Below are 19,291 nucleotides of genomic sequence, written 5' to 3' on the forward strand. Positions count from 1 at the left end.
TGATGCTTTGGCCGACAAACGAGACCTCTTGATCTCCTTGAAAATTCTTCCCAAGCTCTTCATGGCTGCACACTCAAGAAAAACAGCTCGCCGATGTTTCTTGCTGATGAGAAAATTGCACAAGAATAAGGACTAGCAAGAGTTGATTGCTGAAATTTTTCTAGTGGATGGAATTCTTTGTACGAGTGGAGTTTCAAAATTTTCGAAGGCTATTCAGAGGTGCTCTTGGTGTGTTGGATGAAAAATATGATGAACAACTGATACATACCAAAGGGGGGGGCGCCTAGAGGCTTAAAAACACGTCAGGCCAATCGGCCTGGTGTCTTCTTGGTTCCTTTCCTGCTCGTCTTTCTTCACATGCATCTTGAACAATAATTGTACTAAAAATTCAACACCTCACATGAAAGGCACCGTCCAAGCAATCTCCTCCACTCCTTTGTGTTGTCATTTTGTTGAAAATCATGCACCTATGTGTCATAGGCTTATTGTTCTCAATTTCACTAAATGCCTTGTCCTTTGAGCTGCAACAAACAAGTATGGTATACCACTCTCTGTTTCTTTATGCATGTGTGGTAAGTGAGAGTGTTTCCATGATTGTTCCCGTGATCACAAAATCAACCATTAGTGTAAATGAAGCTCATAAACCCTCCAAATCATGTTTAGATGCTTAATCCTCCTCTAATTTCCAAAACTAAAAATAAACTCAGAGCTAGCAATGAGTTCAGATAAATATTAGAGAAGTTTTGAAGCATCAAAAATATTTCTAAGTCAAAAGGATTTCCGACTACATCAATTTTGGTTCCACCGGTATCATTCATTCTCATGAATTGAGATGAAGCAATTTCGATTTCAGCCACGGGGTAATGGGTTTAGGTTCTAATTTTGGCCAAAAGTGAGAGAGGAATGTTGTATAAAAAAATAAATACGCCTCAAAAAAATTCTAATTCTAAGAAAACCGATGAGTTTTTCAAGTTTAAGCAAACCAAAATCTTATGGTCACGCAAGTCCTAGTATGAGTCAAAAATTTACAAAGTAAGAACAACGCGGCTCTACTCGTGTGTTTATCATGAAAACAAGTCAGGCTAAACATCATGGTCAAGATGAAAAGTCTGATAGGATAGAGATATACGGTTCTAGTTTTCCAAGAAAAGTCAAATAAAAATTGGGATGGCTCGTGTCATTGGTTTATACAAAAGAGAGGAATAAAAATGACTGAGCGAATAAAACTCCAAATATTGTTCTGACCAAAGGTTCAACTTATTAAATGTTCACCAGGTATGGCGTACTAAAACCTGCGACTCACTTACTTGACTCTTCAAGTGACTTCAGGGTCGTCCTCCTAGTAGCTCATTCTTGACTAGATGATCGTGTTGCCTCCTGCAAAGTGGTTTATTTATAGTCTATAGCTAGGCTCTTAAATTTTTCAGTTTAGACAGCGCTCGATGTCGGCTTTGTAGTCTTCGGCACCCACTTTTTCACCATCTTTGGCTTTGATGCAGGCACAGTCTTGGCTATTTTTTGGTCTTCACAAGCTGGCGTTCTTCCTTCTACGGGACGATAGCAACTTTTTCTGCTGGCTTCTTTTCTTTTGGCTTCTTGTTCTTCTCCTCCTTCTTGACACAACGATGTGGTGGTATATACTTGCTCGAAACCATGTTGCATACCTCAAAGCGTGGGGTGAAACTTGACATGGTCATAGTGCCATTAATGTCAAACTTGATCTCGCCCTTCCCAACATCTATGTTTGCCCTTGCGGTCTTCAGGAATGGCCATCACAGTGGGAATTTATCTTCTTCTCCCATCTCGAGTATCATGAAGTCAACAGGGACAAAGTGATTTCTGATCTTCACAGGTACATCTTCAGCAATGCCTTCGGAATAGCAAACGGTGTTGTCCGCCAACTCCAGGCACATAGCAGTTGATTCTAGCTCCGGCAGGCGTAGCTTCTCGAACACAGCTTTAGTCATGACGCTCACACTTGCGCTAAGATCACATAATGCCCTTTTGAACATCACCGCTCTAATTAAACACGGAATGGTTGGACACCCAGAACCTCTTTTCTTCTCGGGAGCTTGATTAGTGATTTCAGCACTGCACTCTTCTGTCATCTTGATATGATCTGTAGTGAACTACAAAATCTCTCACTTGTTCGTTAGAATATCCTTGAAGTAGCGAGCGTAGGTTGGAACTTGTAGAGCCTCCAGCAGTGGTATATTGAAGTTCAACCTGCGCACAACTTCAATAAACTTCTCAAACTGTTCGTCAGTTTTACCTAGACGATGGCGTGGTTTCTCTAGCAGACTCTTTGTGTCATCTTGATCGACCATCTCAAACTCTGGCTCCTTCGTTTCAATCTCTGGAGCTGGGGTAAATGTCTTCTCCTTTGAAGTCATCTATGCTTCTACAGCTGGTTTAGACTTCCTAGCTCCCGCCGGACGTTCTGTATCTTTTGTTTCCTTGCTTGAGCGACTTTGAATAGCTTTAGCTGACTCTGGATTCATCCGTTGTCTTGACAACTTCCCTTGATTGCTTGTAAAATGCCCAGCTAACTGTGTAACTTGAGTCTCTAGCATTTTCATCATGTTCATCCATTGGTGGTTCGAACTTCCGACCTCTATCGCTTTGCTGTCAATATTTTCCAGAATCTTGTCCATAGCCTTGAACTTAGTGACAGTTGTCCTTGTTGATTTTACCTTACACCTCCATGAACTCCTTGAGCTAAATACATAGAGGTACTATGTTCTGAATAAATAAGCTTGCATTGAATTGAGATCTATTCTGTCCACACCGTTAATTGGATGGTGGAAACTATTCTCCCTTCTTCTTGTAGTCTAGCAACTTTGCTTCCTCTGGATAGTTTTTCCTGATATGGCCGTAGTCGCCACACTCTTCACATGTTGATCTTGCTTCTGCTGCCTTCAGATCTATAGCTTGAGTTTCCTTTACCTCCATCTTCAGTCTCCTCATCAGCAAGTCGATCTTTCCTTTGAGTAAATGATCACGCTCCACCTGCAACACTCCTTGTGTATTTCCAGTAGGTTGAGCTAGGAATAGGCGCGCAGATGATGCTCATGCATCGTTGTTTGTAACCTTCTTGAATAATTTGAAAGCTTGAGTTGGGGTGAGGTCTATAATTGATCCTCCAGCTGATGCGTCGATAATTATCCTTGATGCTGGTGTCAGCCCTTGATACAACTTTTGGACTAGGTCCTCCTATGGGTACTTATGGTGTGGAATTGCACGGATGTAATCATTGAAGCGATTATGAGCTTTAGCAATTGTCTTGAAAGCATATTGAGCAAAAGTAGTTATCCTGCTTCTAAGATTCTAGTCTTGGCTAGCAAATCATGTTCAGTTAAGAAAGCCTTCATCAACCCATCCCAATTTTGAATTGTTGGCACCGGTAAAGAGTAAAACTATTGAAGCGCTCTTCCAAGTAGAGAGTAAGGGAACAACCTTGCCCTTAATTGATTCTGAGTAACTCCATCCACGTTGAAGGTGTTACATAGCTGCATAAACGCTTGTAGACGAAGATTAGCATTTTGCTTGCCAGTGAAAGGTGAACTCTGCAAGGTCCTCAGTCTTGAAGTATCGATCCCAAACGGTCGACCGCCGCCGCCCAATTTATGAATAGGTAAGTCATTGGTGTTCGGGATGCAAAGTTCCCTGATAGTAGGCTCTCGCTCTGGTTGTTGATATCCCATTGCAGGTGCTTGTGGTTCTTCTAGAGCAACTGCTACTTCTCCTGGTGGTATCGACTTTGGAGTAGACGATGATGATGATGATGTTTCCGACACTTCCAATTCTTCCTTAACAGCTGAAGCTTAAATCTCCAGCTTTCTTGCTTGTGCTAAACATCTTCCTTGCCTATAAAGTTTTTCTGGATCATTCACAAATTTTTTTTGGTTTGTTGGAGAGGAGCCGTCCATCTCCTGTTAGCATTAGTGAAAGCAAACAGATATATACAAAAACTAGATCTAAAATTTTGATTGTGTTATACAAGAACTAGATCTAAAATTTTGATTGTGATAGCACAAAAACAAAAAGATTAGAAAGAAAAGACTGAAAAATCATCAACAAAAAGTTATATCTACATATGCATAGTTAAACTAGAACTTGACTATTAGATCCCCGGCAACGGCGCCAGAAAATCTTTTTGACAACTGTTAGCACGTCAATTTGTGAATCACAAGTGCACAGATCAGTTGTAGCTCTTCCCTCAGAATATTCCCCAAGGTTTATCAATCCATGGAACTTATAGCACAAGACCTATTTCAACTGGCATTGTTAGTATTAACTTGGTATTTATGAGAGATTCAGATCCAATCTATTAAGCATGCACAGACAGATAATAGATAGAGCAAATGTAACCAATATAGAGCAAATCTAGACTATGCATATGTTGTAATTCTGAGCATGGATAACAAAGCAACACAGATATGATCTTAGTAAAAAGCATATTTAAATCTACACCTCTGGTCCAGATCCCGAAACCCCCCACCTTACACAAGAAAGATCCTGTCACGATTACCTCTATCAACGCAAGCAGGTTAAGGGCACGAGCATGCAAATCTGGTCACCACGACCACAAGAACACCTAGGCAATCTTTCATCGATTCGTAGATTGAAAAGCAAACAAATCCGATAAAATATAAAACCATCAAAGGAGATACTTAGATTACTAAGAACATGAAGACATCTATTACTTCACCATAAATGATTGTACATCACAAGATCACCACCAGGATCTTATCTTGATCTTGATGACTTCTAGCTCCAGAACTCGAGCGTGATCTTCCTCGCAGGGTGATCACGCCGTAGAGATTCGCCTACGCTAGCCTCTGACAATTGCACGGCCCTCGGCTCTCTGGAGAGATATCCCTCAAGCTCCTTCTGCTTCTCTGTTGCTTCATGTCGAGTACGTCGTCTTGGATATCAGGCTCGATGGATTTTTCGGGGTATCTATAGTCCAAAGAGCGCGTTGCAAAAATTGGAAGGCAAGGGGGCAAAAGAAACCCCAGGTCTATCGGCTTCCAAGCCAATCACCCTGGGCCTTCATTTTGCCCCTCACGTTCTGCTTTGTCTCCTCAGATACTCTGGAATCTTCTTTTCACTTACATGTGGGCCTGGCACATCGGTAGCTTTGAAATGAGATTGATCTTCAATGATTTTTCAAATCTCCGCTTGATCTTCTCCTATCCCTCTTTGATCCCGAGCTGGTCATTGCCATATTTTCATAAACTTAGCCCCTAAGCAATATTGGAGGGTTCCTTGCCAAAGATGGGCACCAGGGGGTGCTAGAGGGTGCCAGGCCGATTGGCCTGGGCTCCTCTAGGCCGATCGGCCTAGCCCTTTCCTAGACCCGTTGACCTTCATTTTCGTCTGGTTCGATGCTCATTCAGTGCTTTGTCCAGAAATATGCTTTCAGGCTCAATTTCCTACAAAAACACAACATCCTCCAAAATACGTTGCATATGTGAAAATGACCCGTTTTTTAGGTGTAATCAATAGTTTAGGTATAAAATTCATATCATTATTGAAGATGAACAGGGGTAAAAATGTGCCAATAGTGAGCGTCAATATGTAGCTAAGCCCCTACCGGCGTGATCACCCTGCGAGGAAGATCCACGCTGGAGTTCTGGAGTTAGGATCATCAAGATCAGGTAGGATTCCGGTGGTGATCTTATGATGTACAATCATTCATGGTGAAGTAATAGATATGTTCTTATTTCTAGCGATCTTAGTATCTCCTTCTATGATTTTATGCTCTTTCGGGTTTCATTGCTTTTCAATCTATGATTGATGATAGATTGTTTAGGATATGTTGGTGTTTTATACCCGACAACCTATCGTGGGGTATCCCGAGGTAGTAGATTGGTTGGTGGGGGATCGCCAGACCTGGAACTCGAAGGTAAAAGCGAAGACACAAGACACGGATTTATACAGGTTCGGGCTGCTAGAGTAGCGTAATACCATACGTCCTGTTCGGGGTGTTGTATATTGCGCTCTACGCTTGGGTGCTGTTTGGTGTTGAAGATTTGGTCCTCTGTTGTAGTTCTATGAGATCTTGGCCTACCGATCTAGGGACCCTGTCCTCCTTTATATACTCAGGGAGCGGGAATTACTAGTAGGTTACAAGGTAAGAGTCCTTATAGGATTACATGGTATGTGCCCTAGTAGGATTACAGAGGAATTCTAGTAGGAGTCTGTCTTCTTCCTTTCTTACGGATACTGGGGATCTATCCTCGACAGGATATATTCTTGTGGTCGTGGTGATCGAATTTGCATGTCTGATCTACCTATGAGTATGGCATGTTCTTTTGATCGTACCCTTAATCTACCTATGCTGATAGAGGGGATCGTGACCGGATCTTTCTTGTGTAAGGTGGGGATTTCGGGAGCCGGACCGGAGGTGTAGATTTAAACATGCTTTTTACCGAAATCATGTATGTGTTGCTTTGGTATTCATGCTCAGAATTACAACATATGCATAGTCTAGGTTGTTCTAGATTGGTTACCTCTACTCTACTTTTTATCTGTCTGTACACGTTTAGTAGATTGGATCTGAATCACTCATCAACACCAAGTTCATACTAATAATACTAAATCTTATGCTATAAGTTCCACGGATTGATAAATCTTAGGGGAGAACTCTGAGGAAAGAGCTATAACTGATCCGTGTATTTGTGATTCACCAATTGACGTGCTAACTACCGTCAACAGATACATTGGATCAGATTGGTAACAAAGGAACCTGATTCTGCACATATATGCAGAGTTTGAAGAAGTAGGAGGATTCATCTCGCATTAGAACGGATCGTGACAAAATGGTTCAGCCTTGAGAAGGAAAGAATCGGTTCAGCTCAGCCTTATGCGCATATTTGCAAGTTCTGATCAATACTACCAATTACCAAAAGGCTTGAAAAATTGAAATTGTCGGTTCAGTGCTTGAAGTTGTAGATTCTTCGAAAAGGGAATTTGAAATTAGGTGGCACATATCACACCAGTCATGAAACAACAGTTCAAGTTTTTTTTTTCTTTGGAAAGAAAAGGTCCCTTGTCCTGGCCTTCTTTGAGGCCAGAGGTCTCCTATTTGGAAGCCTTCTCCCCGATCCTGTGTGACCTCCGGAAAACTTCGGGCCCATCTTTTTTGTTTCGAGAAAGACTTCGGGCACATCTGTTTGGTACGGATGGGTAACAGAGCAGCCCAGCCCAACAGATTCCCTTTTTTTTTTGCGTGGAAGCCCAACAGATTATTGGATGAGCGTGGACTGCAATGAAAAATAAAAGCAACGTGCGAGGGTGGGAGCGTTTGCCAATATTTTTATTTTTTCAGCAAAACACGTGAATCCTTTCAGTTTGATGAGGCGCCTACGTACTGAATTGCCGACGTGCGTAGACTTGCATCGCACACACGTTGCTTACAGGCGCACAACAGCCTGATCACATGGAAGTCGCTGTGCACGTGCGCGATCCATCGATGGCCGCAAGATTAGTTCATCACCAACGCCCAAAGTGTCGGCCACTAGAGCCTTTCGATTTCGAAGGTCACCGAACCGGCCGTGTAGCTGCAGATTAGGAAAGCTCGGAGCACTTCGGCATGCGCGCGTGTGCTTCCAGCGGCATGTAGCGCGTGCTGTTTTCACTCTGTACGTGCTTGAACCGGCAATTCGGCACCATATTCCCGTGGGCTTGCTTGGCCCATCTACGCTTGGCACGTGCATGTGCCTGCGTGTGGAGTATAATTATTAAACCTTTTTCTCTTTCTCAAAAAACATTATCAAACCCTTTTCAAGAAAACAGCAGTGTCACATGAATAGATGCACGTAAATCATATCTCCAAGAGTATCTCCGAAATACTAGGTAGACTGAAGATCTTGATACTTCCCAAGTTACCATAGATGTCCGCATCTTACTGAATATGAGAGCCCATCGGCTAGACTCAAACATTGGTGAGTAATGTAGGTTCCACCACGGGAAATCTAGCCTCAGTTCACTGAGAATTGTTAAACCTAACTTTAGTTTGAGAGCTCTGACATCTAAAATTCTTGTGTTTCATGATTATATTATGATTTGTGCATAAGGATGGTTGGTACTTGGTACATAAGAAAAGACAAATTCATATACACATCAGTCGAGAGTTAGTTTATGTCAGGAGTTATGGACTTATGGTCATGTTTTATGTAATTTTCACACTACTAGAGAAAACATCTTTACTACCAGCTGGGAACCCCTTTAGTACCGGTTTCGCAACCTGTATTGGTATTTCGGTACTAAAGGGTATTAAAAAAAATAAAAAAAGGCAATTCCCCCCGGCCCCCCTCCCCCCCTGCCCCCTCCCCCGCCCGCCTGCCGCTCTTCACCCCCATCGCACCCCTCCGCCCCCGCCCACCGTCGCCGCCTCACCTCACCCCACCGCTGCTCCTCACTACCGATGATGGGTGAGCGGAGGGGAGGGGAGGGGAGGCAGAGGAGGACAGAAGAGGAGGAGAGGAAGCTGGGTGAAGAAGAAGCTGAGAGAGAGAGGATAAGAAGCTGAGAGAGAGAGAGATAGAGGAGGGGGGCACGCCGGGTGAGGCAGACGGATAAGAAGCAGTGGCAGGCGACAGGTGGAGCACTTTAATACCGGATGGAGGCTCCACCTGGTACTAATGGGTTACCTTTAGTACCGGATAGAGGACCCACCCGGTGCTAAAGGGGGTCACGCGGGGCTCCTCGGAGACTATCCATTAGGCCTGATACTAATGCTCACATTAGTATCGGGCTAAAATTCAACCGGTACTGAGTCTCAGGACGAATGCTCATTTTTTTTAGTGTCAAGTAAAAATGATGGTGGTGTAATAATGTTTACGTGTTAGAGCCTCCATGACAACCGGCCTTTTGTCGATATAAATGTGAGAGCTCCTGATAATGCTCGGGTATGGTTTAGCAATTCCCAATAAAGTCATATATATATACATATTAATCTAAGCCATAGGTGTATTTCAAACTTGGATGGTTAAAAAAAAAGTTTACGTGTTAGAGCCTCCATGACAACCGGCTATTTGTCAATATAAAGTTATATATATTAATCTAAGCCATAGGTATATATCAGACTTGGATATGGTTCAAATAATTTCATATAAGTGCATGGTTATGATCTGCGTTCATGCAACATCTTGTATCTATTTATTGAGGGTACCGAGCTACGCGGTAAAAGAACAGATGTGAAGTATTCACGGTCAGCTAGCTTAGATATAACACCAAAAACCACAGCCGTGACGAAATGAAACACGTACTGGTAAAACGTTAGATACTTCCTCCATTTCTATTTATAGTTCATTTTGTCTAACTCCTAAGTCAAACTTTTCTAATTTTGACCAGGGGAAAATCATCAACATTTATAACATGAAATTTGTTTTGTTGAATATACCTGCATTTATTTGGTATTGTACATGCCAACATATTTTTGGGCAGCGCTAATCAGCGCGCGCTAGGAGGGCTGCCGGTGCTCGATCCCGATAGCCCACTCCCATCCCCGTAACTTTTCTTTTTGGAATTCGGAATATACCAAATTATACACATAACTTCGATGCATAATTTCATAATATAATTGCTTATGAGATAATTTTTTAGCACAACTTCAATAGTATGCAGAACTTATGCGTACAACTTTTAGATACAATTCGTAAGAATAACTTCGAGTTTTATTTTTTAGAAAGTTGTAACCTATACACACGATTTATATGCACAATTTTTTCCTAACAACAATTTATGTAATAAAATTCGTAATATAACTTTCATGGTACTTATACGCGTAATATTTGTCACAACTTTCACGAGAACTTTGTTAATAAATTATGAACATAACTTATACGTATATAGGATATTTACTTGATACAAATGCTATGAAAAAATAATTGAAAAGAGAAAGATAAAAAAAAAATCACGCGCGCGAAGTGCGCGTAGCACCGTTGGTCCGCGCGGGCTAGCACGCATGTGCGCGTGGGCCCCCCGGCCGTTCGCATCGCACGCCACCTAGCGCGTCAGCGCGCGGGGGTAGAACCCGTTCCCTATACACTCATTCAGTTAAAATTGTAAAAAAGTTGATCCAAGTTGATATAGAAAAATGTTAAAATAAACTCCAATCCGGAATGGAGGGAGTACTGCTGACTCTTAAGAGTCGACCGGGGTCCCAGACCACGTGACGATGATCCAGCATTTGCTACTAGTCTACTACACGATCGGTATAATCTCGTAACCGCCAATCATGTATATCCGGCACCCAGCTGTGGCAGTTCGACCAGCCGGCCCGGATACAGCAGAAGCGTGAACCCCCAAGCTATGTGCGCACGCAGAATCACAACCAGCATGTCCGAAAGAGACGCCCGCCCTGCTGCGGAGAGGTTAGAGCCGGTATCGGTGCCTTTCGCGAGTGTAGATGCGTGCCGTACGTAGCTCGATGACTCGACCGCTTTTCGGCAAGTCCTGCGTTACTCGCTGGCGCTGCGTGCGTTACCCACGCGGACCCGCAAACGCAACGAGACGAATAAAAACAGCGGGATGGAGACGAAACGGCCGGGACAGCTTTTTCCTTTGTCGAGCTGGTATGGTATGGTGCGCGCACGTACACCGTCGCATTCGCCCGGGGATCCCATGCAGCGTGCCTGCGGGGCAGGTTATTTCCTTGCTTTTGCCGCGATCGAATCCTTCCTTGCCCCCATGCCTCAAACTTGCATCGCATCGGTGCCTTGCCTAACCAGCTGCAGCACACGACGTCGTCGCCGCCGCTCGCTGCGTGCGTGCGTGCGTACGTTGCGTGCTGCCTCTGGGCGGCGTCGCACGTGTGCGCATGCTCGTGTCATGCATGGCTTCAGTACACGTTTGGCTATGGGAAACAACGCATCTGGAAAGCGTGAATCTCACGGAGTTTGGCAGGAGTTTGGACACGCCGTATCGTGCTGATGGTCGCCACGAAGTTGGTTCTGGGGGCGCAGGAGGGCCGCGAGTTTTTTGAGGAAATGGGAGGCACACATCGCCGCACCAGGGGGTTACATGTACAAGATCACACATTAACACATTGACATTGATAGAAAGCTAATAATTCTCAGTTCTTAAAGTTAAATGACATCAGTACATCATTAAGTACCGAATACATGAGTTCAAACATGGTTTAATCTCACTTCTGGGTTCTCACAGTCTAGGCTCAAAATTTTTCCAACTCCCACCCAAGGACCACCGTGGCCAAAACAGCCCATTACACGGGCCGCACGCCGAATAAAAACATTTTCTCTCGTTTTATTAGCCTTTTACGTCGTGTACGAACTGCTTATACCCTAAACTGTATGGTATCCTGTCGAGTAGCGTGTACTCGGGCTACACGGCCGTTTACGGCAACATTGTCCGGAAGTACGAATGGTACATTTGAGGAAGGACCAGGCTTAGAAGAGTAGAAGAACGGATATATTTTGTCAAAAAACTATGTCGCGGAAATAATAAGAGCTACTGAAATTTGGAAATGGTTTATCCTCGCGTTCAAGATTCAGAGTTAATACATTTGTCATCATTTTTTTCAAACTTTATATATATATATATATTGAGAGAGAGAGAGAGAGCGCAATTCTGTGCTGGTCGGTTGCCTTTAGCTGTAGAGATTTGAATATCATCAAGAGCCAGGACACCAAACCAGCAGGAAAACAATTTCTCCGCTGACGTCATGTACCGGTGTCCTCTTCGCCACTGGAGCACGAAAGCTACATGGACTCTAAGACTCTTAATCTGCATTTCCAATATTCAACCAATATAGAGACATCTGAGCAACCGGCCGGGGTTACCAGGCGGCATGCATATGTTGTAGCGCCACTGCGAAAAACGCTTCTGGACGCAACCAATATTTCTAGGACGTCCTGGTAGTTTGGTAGGGTGTTGTTGGGTGTAAGCTTCATGGTGAGAAAGCTACATTACAATTAATAAAGCTGCACATTAAACAAATATCATGCAAGTGATGAGTCAAATGGCAATCAAGAATGAGTTGACAGTGATTCGCTCGAACTCTAGCTAGCTAACAAGTTTCTCGTCTCGCTTGCTGATGTCCTCAAGAAAGGAGGAATACAATATTTGTGTGGCTTGGAACATATTTTGTATGTCTCATGTTCCTTAATCTCCAAGTTGCTTAACCAACCGTTGTTTATTCAGTCAACTTTTTGGAAAAACTTGTCTTCAAGAGAGTTGTAGCAATTGCTTATTCCTCTGAAGTCACTATTTGAATTCTATGTTTCAAGTTATAATAATCTCGTTTGTAGTTATACCTAATTGATCTGAATTGTTATATTCTGAAAATAAGGCCGCAGATATACGTGTATATTTGATAAATCAGCCATGAGCTGCTCATGTCCCCTTTTTTTCGGCAAGAATGAGCCGATGAAATTATCGTCATGGTCAAGTATGATATGTCACAATTTATTTTATTTGATTTCCATGGACCTAAATTTTGCCCAACAGCATCAAAGCACATCATTGAAGAAAACAATATCAGATGGTAAACTCTGTCACCCAAAAAAATACTAGCTTCCATTTTTTTAGAAATGAAGTATTATGAAAAAAGATGCTCAGTCAACTCATCTGGAAGTGCAGAGAAGAGGTGACATTTTCTTACAGCCATATTTTATCATTCAAGAAACCATTAGTTTATTTTCACTCTATTTGTGTATCCAATCGCCACTTTATCCTTGACGCTCAATGCACAAGACAAAGACATGAAAGCAATGTTTGGCTCTCCCATCTTTTCCCTTTGAAAAAAGAAAGCTTGAAGCACCAAACTGGCATACGTACATCGCCTCGCCACAATGAAAAGAAACAAAAGCTAAAACGAAAGAGAAATAAACACTTTGATGTCTCCTTATTAAACAATATATGGTTTTTTGTTGTTTCTAAATGTTAAAAACTATGTACACTTCGAAAGAACAATAAGTTAAATTACTGGACTACGAATAGAAGCATGAATATGATAGTTACCGTTCTCACACTTTACCTTCACTTTTGACATTGTAAGACTTTGTCTTCTAACTCTAGTTTTGAGCTCTTGATATAGAACCACGTATTTCAACTTGATGAAACAAGGCTTCAAACTCATATTTTCAAGCTTTCGTCTTTGAATTTCAATTTTTTCTGCTAGCAAAACCCACCTAAATCCAACATCTACCAAAGGTTGGAAGACCAAGCTTGAGGGCCTATACCACGAAGCCAAGACTATATTTGAAAGGACGCACCATGATGTCTATGTTACAGGGTAAGAAGGAGAATAGGACAATTATGAGAATGAGAAAGTTGCTAGTAACAAAGATGTTACTAATAATGAATTGTTAAATGCTAAAATTTTTGTCATATGTCTAACCCTTCCATTTGTGGATGGCACCGTAGCGAGTATCCTAATCGAAGCAATGGTTAAAGGGCTAAGAATTTTTTGCCATGTGCCTCAAGTTGCAAGGCATAGAAGACTCTGCCTCGTACTTGTGCTATGTAAAATTAGGGTTGTGATTAAATACATTGATAACTCATGTTTATGAATCTTTACAATATAAGTATGCAATTATAAGTCACTAAAAAAGTGTTTAGCCATACAAGAAAATCAAAACGTTATTGACAGGCATGCTAAAAACCGGGCCCTAAAAAATGTATGCTACTCAAAGAAGTGTACACCGAGAACTGTGCTCTTGACCGGCCGTAGATATTCGATGGACTCTTGACCTGTCGGTTTCCTCTTTCCGCGTAAGCTGGACTGGATCGTAATAACCGGAAACTCCCAGGGGCCAAAAACCCAAAACGCTGCGCCGCTGAGGACGCTCGGTTTATAAGCGAAGGCCAAGAACTCCTCCAAGATGCGCAGGTGGGGAAGCAAGCCAGCGGCGGCCGGAGCATCTTGGAGAGAGAAAGAAGGGGCGGTAGGTGAAATCGGAGGCGTCAGGAGTGGGAGGGAGGAGAGGAGGAGCCACGTCAGCTTGACAGCAGCGCACGTGCGGTCGGCTGCGGCGGCGGCGGCGGGGATGGGCGACTCCGGCGGCTCCGTCGTGTCGGTGGACGTCGAGCGCATCTCCTTCGGAGGCAAGGTTCGGGCATCCCCCTGTTTCCCGTTTCTTTCTTCCCTGCTGCAGTTGATTTCTGCTCTCCGTGAGGGGAAGGGCGGTTGGGGGCAGCGGGTTGAGAGGTTTCGATTGGATGGCCGGAAGAAGCCAAGTTGGTAATCTTGGGGTTTAGCTTCGCTTCGATTTAGTTCCTTGCGTGGTAGGGTTAGCGGTTCCAAAGGAAGCCGCGCTTCTTGAATTTTTTTTCACTAGCTGAGCTTGCTTGTTTTGTGTGCATTGTAGTATTGGTTTCAGATTCAAGCCTTGTTTTCTTGTACGATTTCAGCTGCCCTGTTTATAGAATCAGGTTCGGGTTTATCGTAGTTTCCATTTGAAGTTCGGCCACCTAGATTGTAATTTTGGGGCGCACTTGCTTCTGGATTCTTGTTAATTTTTGCTCAGAATTTGGCGGTCCTTCCTGTTTTGCCCTCTTAGCGCTGCCCCTTCCCCACATCCGTGTCGTCGTTTGCTACCACTAGCTTGCCACTTGCTTTATGCGCCTCGGTGTATGCTGAATCGACATCCGTCGTGTAGCATCGGTGAGATGAAATTTTTGGGGCTGCGTCCTCAAGTGGGTGTTGGCCTCTACCTGCCTTTGCCCATGCGGATTTCTTTTCTCTGGTATATGGTCCTCGTTTAGTAATGTGGTCCTATGTGAGTTTGTGTACCTGGCTGATTCAATTCAAGTAATCAGTTGCCTGCTTTGTGCGTGCTTATCGCCAGAAGAAAAGAAATCATAAAGATGTGATTTTGACGCTTTTGGGGTGTAGCTTGGGTGTCCTAACTGCCCCTTTTATTTCTCTATAACCAATCGTGTTATCTCCAATTGTGGAAGCGACTAGGCATTTCTGCAGATTGAATTGAAGCGCAACTGCGCAAGTCTGATGGATTTAAGGTCTCTTTGTGTACTGGTGCTGTTCTAGCTTTATTTGTTGGTTGGGGAATGCAGAATTTATACTTGGTCTGTGAAATCTAATGCAGCTGAATCTGATCTTCCATATAGCTACAAAACTGCAATGCAATATTTTAAGATAAAAAAACTATCATCCTTAGCTTGCACAGAAGTAGTTCTTGTCAAAATCAGTAGAAAGGGAGTTGGGAAAGAAAGTAGGTTAGTGCAGATGGGTGAAAAGGCTATCTAAGAAAATCTGTATGGTTTGCTAATATTTGAGTTTAGCTAAGTTTCCTATATCTAAATCTGGAGTGGTGAGGTCCACTAATCAGTGGACAGAATCTAAAACTTAGTTTCATCTCTCACACACAGATATGTCCATAGCAACCTCCTCTCTATCAAGTGTCAACTGGATCTTCTCCCACAGTCCAGGCCCACATATGACCCTAGCAGCCTACATGGTAAATGTAGGGTTATGATCCAATGATTTGGATTGAAATTGCACTAAGGATTACTTGAAAACCTTTTTACTCTGTTATTAGGAATGGCTAAGTTAGCGTGCCAGTCTCTTTCCTGACAGGTTACTGAGTTACTGTTATTTATCAAAGTAGGATGGTTGTGATGGTGTGGAGTCATTACTTCACAATCACTTCTCATCATACATATCCTTCCCGTGATAGAAAAGAACAGCTAATAATATTGTCCTAGCACTTGCTTTTCTTGATAAGTATCTTTTTAGCTATTTGCTTGGTGGAGGAATCATTTCCTGTTGGTACTTAGTGCTATCTTCCCCTTTTTCTCTTGGCCCTAGGAGATGTGGTCTAGGAACCATCCCTGTGGCATATCACATTATAATGGAGCTATTACGCTTTTTCTTTATTAGTGCTCTGCAAAATTTTAGTGTAACACTCGTGGTTCATAAACTTTGCTTTGCTTTGGGCATAAATTCCCCCTTCATATAGGCATTGATTTAATAGCAGAACATGCACATGGATTTTATTATCTGGTGTGAGCTACAACGTGGTGGTTTAATGATTTTGTTCTTGCCTTCTTTTTCTCCAAGTGTTTACACTTCCTCTTGTTTCCTTCAGGAACACCATATACAAACAAATCACGGATCTGTATCTGTTGCCATATATGGTGACCATGATAAGCCTGCTCTTATTACCTATCCAGATATTGCCTTGAACCGTAAGTTTTACAATCATACTTTCCTTATGTTAGGTTATTTTTATGAATTCCGTAGAACTGTGACTGAAGTCCGCTACTGTTGATCAGATATGTCTTGCTTCCAAGGACTGCTCTTCTGTCCTGAAGCAGCTTCATTGCTGCTCCATAATTTTTGCATTTACCATATCAGCCCCCCAGGACATGAGGTTAGTGGAACTTGCTGCTGCAGTGTAGTTTATTATGTTTGCATTTATCTTGACAAAGTGCATTTGGCAATTCTGGATCAATTTTTCATAATTGCATGCTTTACTGTCCTTTGGAAAATCATGCAGTTAGGAGCTGCTCCAATTTTGCCGAGCACACCGGTGGCATCTGTTGATGACTTAGCAGATCAAGTCGCGGACGTACTCGATTTCTTTGGGTAAGATCTTCTCATGTTCTTTGACAAAGTGATAATCCTCAAAGTTTCTCTCGACATTTGTGAAGTAACTTCTTCTACTTGTTTTTTGTTGTTTTCCAGATTGGATTCTGTTATGTGTTTAGGTGTCACTGCGGGCGCATACATTCTTACTCTCTTTGCAGTATGTATTTCTTCTAAACTAGTGTGCTCTTTTACTGCTTGCACAAACGCATAGTAATTTTTGTTCTTTATTGCAGACAAAGTACAGAGAGCGAGTATTAGGACTTATTCTTGTTTCACCTCTATGTAAAGCTCCCTCATGGTCAGAGTGGTTTTATAATAAGGTAGCTATTCGATATTTAGCTTCACAAAGAGACATTTTCCCTGCAGAGTAATAATGCTATACTGATAGATTTGTTTTGCTAGGTAATGTCAAATTTACTATATTATTATGGCATGTGCAACGTGGTGAAGGATATTTTGTTGCAGCGCTACTTTGGCAAGGTAATTAAGTGAGCTTTGGTTATGCCATGTGATATTTGTGTAGCTGTCTGTTGAACCTTTATGTTTGAATTTTCTCCTCAGGGAGTACGTGGATGCTCTACAGAACCTGAATCAGATATTGTGCAGGCTTGCAGAAGTGTATGCGCTAAGACTATTCATCCTCCATTATCAATTGCCATGTATTTGTTTCAATTTATGATGCTTAACTCTCTCTTTTAATTCATGAAGTTTCTAGATCAACGGCAGGGCATGAACGTGTGGCGGTTTATTCAGACTATCAATGAGTATGTCCCTTTACTTGTCCAATGCTTACACGATTAACTCATTCCTGAGTCAGTAGAATCAATATTTTGCCATGATTTACAGGAGAAAAGACTTGACAGAAAACCTGAAGCAGCTGCAGTGCAGAACTCTAATTTTTGTTGGTGAGAACTCCCAGTTCCATGCTGAGGCTGTTCACATGACTGCAAAGCTTGATAGCCGATATAGTGCTCTCGTGGAGGTATATATTTACCTGCACTTTAACTTTTCACACAATGATTTTGGGGGTTACATACCAAGTTTGGTATCTTTACAGGTACAAGCTTGCGGATCGGTTGTGACAGAGGAGCAGCCACATGCAATGCTTATACCAATGGAATACTTCCTCATGGGATATGGCTTGTACAGGCCGAGCCAGATAAACTGCAGCCCTCGCAGCCCTCTGAACCCATTCTGCATATCACCTGAGCTCCTCTCACCCGAGAGCATGGGGTTGAAGCTAAAGCCAATCAAGACACGAGCCAACCAGAAAGCGTAGGAACAGATGATGAGAAGGCGTAGGAACTGATGTGTATCCCTTGAATTTTTGGTGAAGTGACATAGCTGTTGTTACCGTGATGTACATAGACAAGAGGTTAGGTTGGTGAGGGTGGGGTGGGGGTTCAATTCCATTGATTTGTAGCCTTAAACAGTTGTAAATTGTCACAGATTATTTGTTGAAGAAAGAGAAAATAATAAGGGAAGATGAGCTGTTGCCAATAGTTGGGTCTTCTCTTTAGTCAGTGCCATGACCCTTTTCATCAGCTTGTGAGCTAGACAGATGAACCATCCCAGTCTCCTAAATGATGTCCAGACCTCAGGCCATGGTTGCAGAAGCCTCCTGTGTTGGTGATTCTTTATTATATTATGGCTAGTGGTGTGTTGTGGTGTCTTTTCTGATTGTATGCATCAGTGTTCTCGTTGATGCGTGCAGCAGATCAGACGCAAGTTGGTTTGAACGATGCTAAACCGGGCTTGTCGTGTGCCTACCCGTTCTCAGTTTTAGAATTCGTGGGTGTGGTGTGTATCTTTGTCAGGTTGGGTGGTTTCCATGAAGCACAAGTGATGCAAAACAAGCTTCACAGTGCTCTTCTTGGCTACTAACCAAATCAACGACTGTTTTTGCATTGTCATCGTGGAAGGCACTTCGTATACTACTGGTAGGATTTGAAATTGAAAGGGGCATGTCTTCCATTTCCAATATGTGTGTGAAATTGCACTTATATTATCCTAAGGGCTATGCACAAGTTAGGTGTTCCGGTGCCTAAAAATTTAACACTGTATTTAAGCGAAATAAAATGGCTAGGCTTCGAGGCTGCGGCCTACTTGGACATTATGCAAACATAATCTATTTGGAACGAATAATGATATGAAAAGTACATCACCATACTACGTCCAGTTAGGAAAACTTAACACTCTGACAAAGTGACAAGCAAAGTGAAGAAGAAAACAAGTTGTTTTCGTGTTCGAAACATCATGCTTACATGGTTGGAGGTAGTAGTAGTATATAATGAAAGGGTTGAACACAGCGTATAGTCATCAAGTTTGTAACCTTCAGAGAGAGCCAGTAAGCTGCGATGAGTAGGAACTAAAAAGGGAAAAAAAAAAGAATGAATACAAAAGAGAACGGGAAGGGGTTTGTTGTTGCATACATAGAAGGAAAAGGGTGTTCTTACCCACTAATGCTCTAAGCACACCAGAATTTGTACAAATTATTATTTCTCTTTTGAAATTTTTTCTAATTAGATATATTTTACTTCTTGATAAAGAGATATAAAACTATAAAGTGCTAATAACTGTCAAATAGAAGGGGAATTCAAGTGTGGTTGTCATGAAGCGCGATGCGAACCAACTTTCAACTCAGTAAAAATCATGTCATGAGACAACAAGTGGCACCATGTATATAGCTACATATCTTTACTAAAA

At 42.4% G+C, this 19,291-nt stretch overlaps 1 protein-coding gene across 1 annotated transcript; it reads left to right on the top strand.

The window, feature by feature from the left end:
- Positions 1-13,849: 13,849 nt before the first annotated feature.
- Positions 13,850-18,087, top strand: LOC117854136 (protein NDL1). Its single transcript, XM_034736432.2, has 11 exons — positions 13,850-14,084; positions 16,083-16,182; positions 16,270-16,367; positions 16,494-16,582; positions 16,682-16,742; positions 16,819-16,905; positions 16,988-17,065; positions 17,147-17,203; positions 17,294-17,349; positions 17,432-17,567; positions 17,643-18,087. The coding sequence occupies exons 1-11, from the start codon at positions 13,857-13,859 to the stop codon at positions 17,862-17,864; spliced, it is 1,212 nt and encodes a 403-aa protein (XP_034592323.1). The 5' UTR covers positions 13,850-13,856; the 3' UTR covers positions 17,865-18,087.
- The last annotated feature ends 1,204 nt before the right edge of the window (positions 18,088-19,291 follow it).

This window comes from Setaria viridis, chromosome 4 (assembly GCF_005286985.2).
Source record: "Setaria viridis chromosome 4, Setaria_viridis_v4.0, whole genome shotgun sequence".
In the NCBI taxonomy this organism is placed as follows: Eukaryota; Viridiplantae; Streptophyta; class Magnoliopsida; order Poales; family Poaceae; genus Setaria; species Setaria viridis.

Excerpts from the sequence above, each read along its gene's own strand:
- LOC117854136 (XM_034736432.2), top strand. The coding sequence starts at position 13,857 with ATGCGCAGGTGGGGAAGCAAGCCAGCGGCGGCCGGAGCATCTTGGAGA. Across the intron at positions 16,906-16,987 it reads CAGAGTGGTTTTATAATAAG|GTAATGTCAAATTTACTATA; the intron begins GTAGCTATTCGA and ends TTGTTTTGCTAG. Across the intron at positions 17,568-17,642 it reads GATATAGTGCTCTCGTGGAG|GTACAAGCTTGCGGATCGGT; the intron begins GTATATATTTAC and ends GTATCTTTACAG.